Below are 1,864 nucleotides of genomic sequence, written 5' to 3'. Positions count from 1 at the left end.
TGTTACTATATTCCAATGTTCCACAACTTTATGGTTTAACTTAAGCACCTGGTGATGGGATCTCTCTATCCTGCTCTCTCTCTAATGTTCTCTCTCTCTCTCTCTCTCTCTCTCTCTCCTTTTCATTTTTCACAGAAGACCTTCTGAGTCAAGAACATCCACTGCCTGCTACACCCACTGTTCATCTCTAAATGAAAATACTCACATGGCTTTTCTGGATGCTTTGACCACTGGCAGCAGTCTCAGTAGACATTCCTCTGATGGGTCATATTTCCTCAGGTCAAACTCATCCAGCTCCTCTTCTGAGTTCAGCAACACAAACACCAGAGCTGACCACTGAGCAGGAGACAGTCTGGATCCATGGAGACCACTGTTACCTCCTCTGCTCAGGTATGTTTGGACTTCCTGCACTAGAGAATGATCATTCAGTTCATTCAGACAGTGGAACAGATTGATGGATTTCTCTGTAGAGGGACTGTCACTGATCTTCTCCTTGATGTACTTGACTGTTTCCTCTTTGCTGTGAGAGCTGCTTCCTGTCTGTGTCAGTAGGCCTAGTAAGAGAGTCTGATTGGACTCCAGTGAGAGACCCAGAAGGAAGCGGAGGAAAAGGTCCAGGTGTCCATTTTGACTCTGTAAGGCCTTGTCCACTGCACTGTTGAGGAAGACAGACATTGGGGTTTTGACTATTTCAGGGTGTTGCTGTTGTAGCACATTGGTGTTGGTGGAGATGAAGGAAATAAACACATATACAGCAGCCAGAAACTCCTGAACACTCAGATGTACAAAGCTGAACACCTTCCCCAGCTGTAGCTCAAACTCCTCTCTGAAGATCTGAGTGCACATTCCTGAATACACTGTCATTTCTCTGACATCAATGCCACTGTTTCTCAGGTCTTCCTCATAGAAGATCAGGTTGCCTTTTTCTAGCTGTTGGAAAGCCAGTTTTCCCAGTGCCAAAACATTTTTTCTCATGTGACGTGGGTGAGTGGGACCTTTTTGTCCTTTCATACTTTGTCCATATTTTTGATCCTTGTGTCTGAGCTGAAAGATCAGGAAGTGTGTGAACATCTGAGTCAGAGTCTTGGGGATCTCTCTAATCTCTGCTTCACCTAACATTCTCTCTAGAACAGTGGCTGCAATCCAACAGAAGACTGGAATGTGGCACATGATGTAGAGGCTTTTTGACGACTTCATGTGTGTGATGATTCTATTGGCCAGGCCCTGATCACTGATTCTCTTCCTGAAATACTCCTCTTTCTGTGGTTCACTGAACCCTCTTACCTCTGTTACCTGGTCAACACACTCAGGAGGGATCTGATTGGCTGCTGCTGGTCGAGAGGTTATCCAAAGGAGAGCAGAGGGAAGCAGATTCCCCTTGATGAGGTTTGTCAGCAGCACATCCACTGAGGTCGACTCTGTTACATCCCACAATCTCTCATTGTTCTGGAAATCTAGAGGAAGTCTACACTCATCCAGACCATCAAAGATGAACAGAATTTTGTAGTTTGTATAATGTTTAGGTTTTAATTCAGATGTTTCTGGGAAAAAGCGATGAAGAAGCTCCACCAGACTGAACTTTTTCTCCTTCATCAAATTCAGCTCCCTAAAAGGAAGTGGAAATATGAAGAGAACGTCCTGATTTACGTTTCCTTCAGACCAGTCCAGTATGAACTTCTGCACAGAGACCGTTTTGCCAATTCCAGCCACTCCTTTAGTCAGCACAGTTCTGATGGCTTTGTCTTGTCCTGGTAAGGGTCTAAAGATGTCACTGCATTTGATGGATGTCTCCTGTGTTACTGGTCTCCTGGATGCTGCCTCAATCTGTCTCACCTCATGCTCATTATTGACCTCTCCACTCCCT

The 1,864-nt window shown here is 45.0% G+C and overlaps 1 protein-coding gene across 1 annotated transcript in view; it reads right to left on the bottom strand.

Annotated features, from left to right (window-relative positions):
- Positions 1–201: 201 nt before the first annotated feature.
- Positions 202–1,864, bottom strand: part of LOC118240891 (NLR family CARD domain-containing protein 3-like) — an 8,593-nt gene continuing 6,930 nt past the window's right edge. Inside the window, exon 4 of the mRNA XM_035523437.1 lies at positions 202–1,864. This exon is cut by the window's right edge and continues 136 nt beyond it. Coding sequence (XP_035379330.1) covers positions 202–1,864 — 1,663 coding nt within the window.

The sequence above is a fragment of the Electrophorus electricus genome (genome assembly GCF_013358815.1).
Source record: "Electrophorus electricus isolate fEleEle1 chromosome 5 unlocalized genomic scaffold, fEleEle1.pri SUPER_5_unloc_3, whole genome shotgun sequence".
Taxonomy (NCBI): Eukaryota; Metazoa; Chordata; class Actinopteri; order Gymnotiformes; family Gymnotidae; genus Electrophorus; species Electrophorus electricus.
The sequence above is the reverse complement of the archived record's forward strand: the minus strand, read 5'-3'. Positions and strand labels throughout refer to the sequence as shown.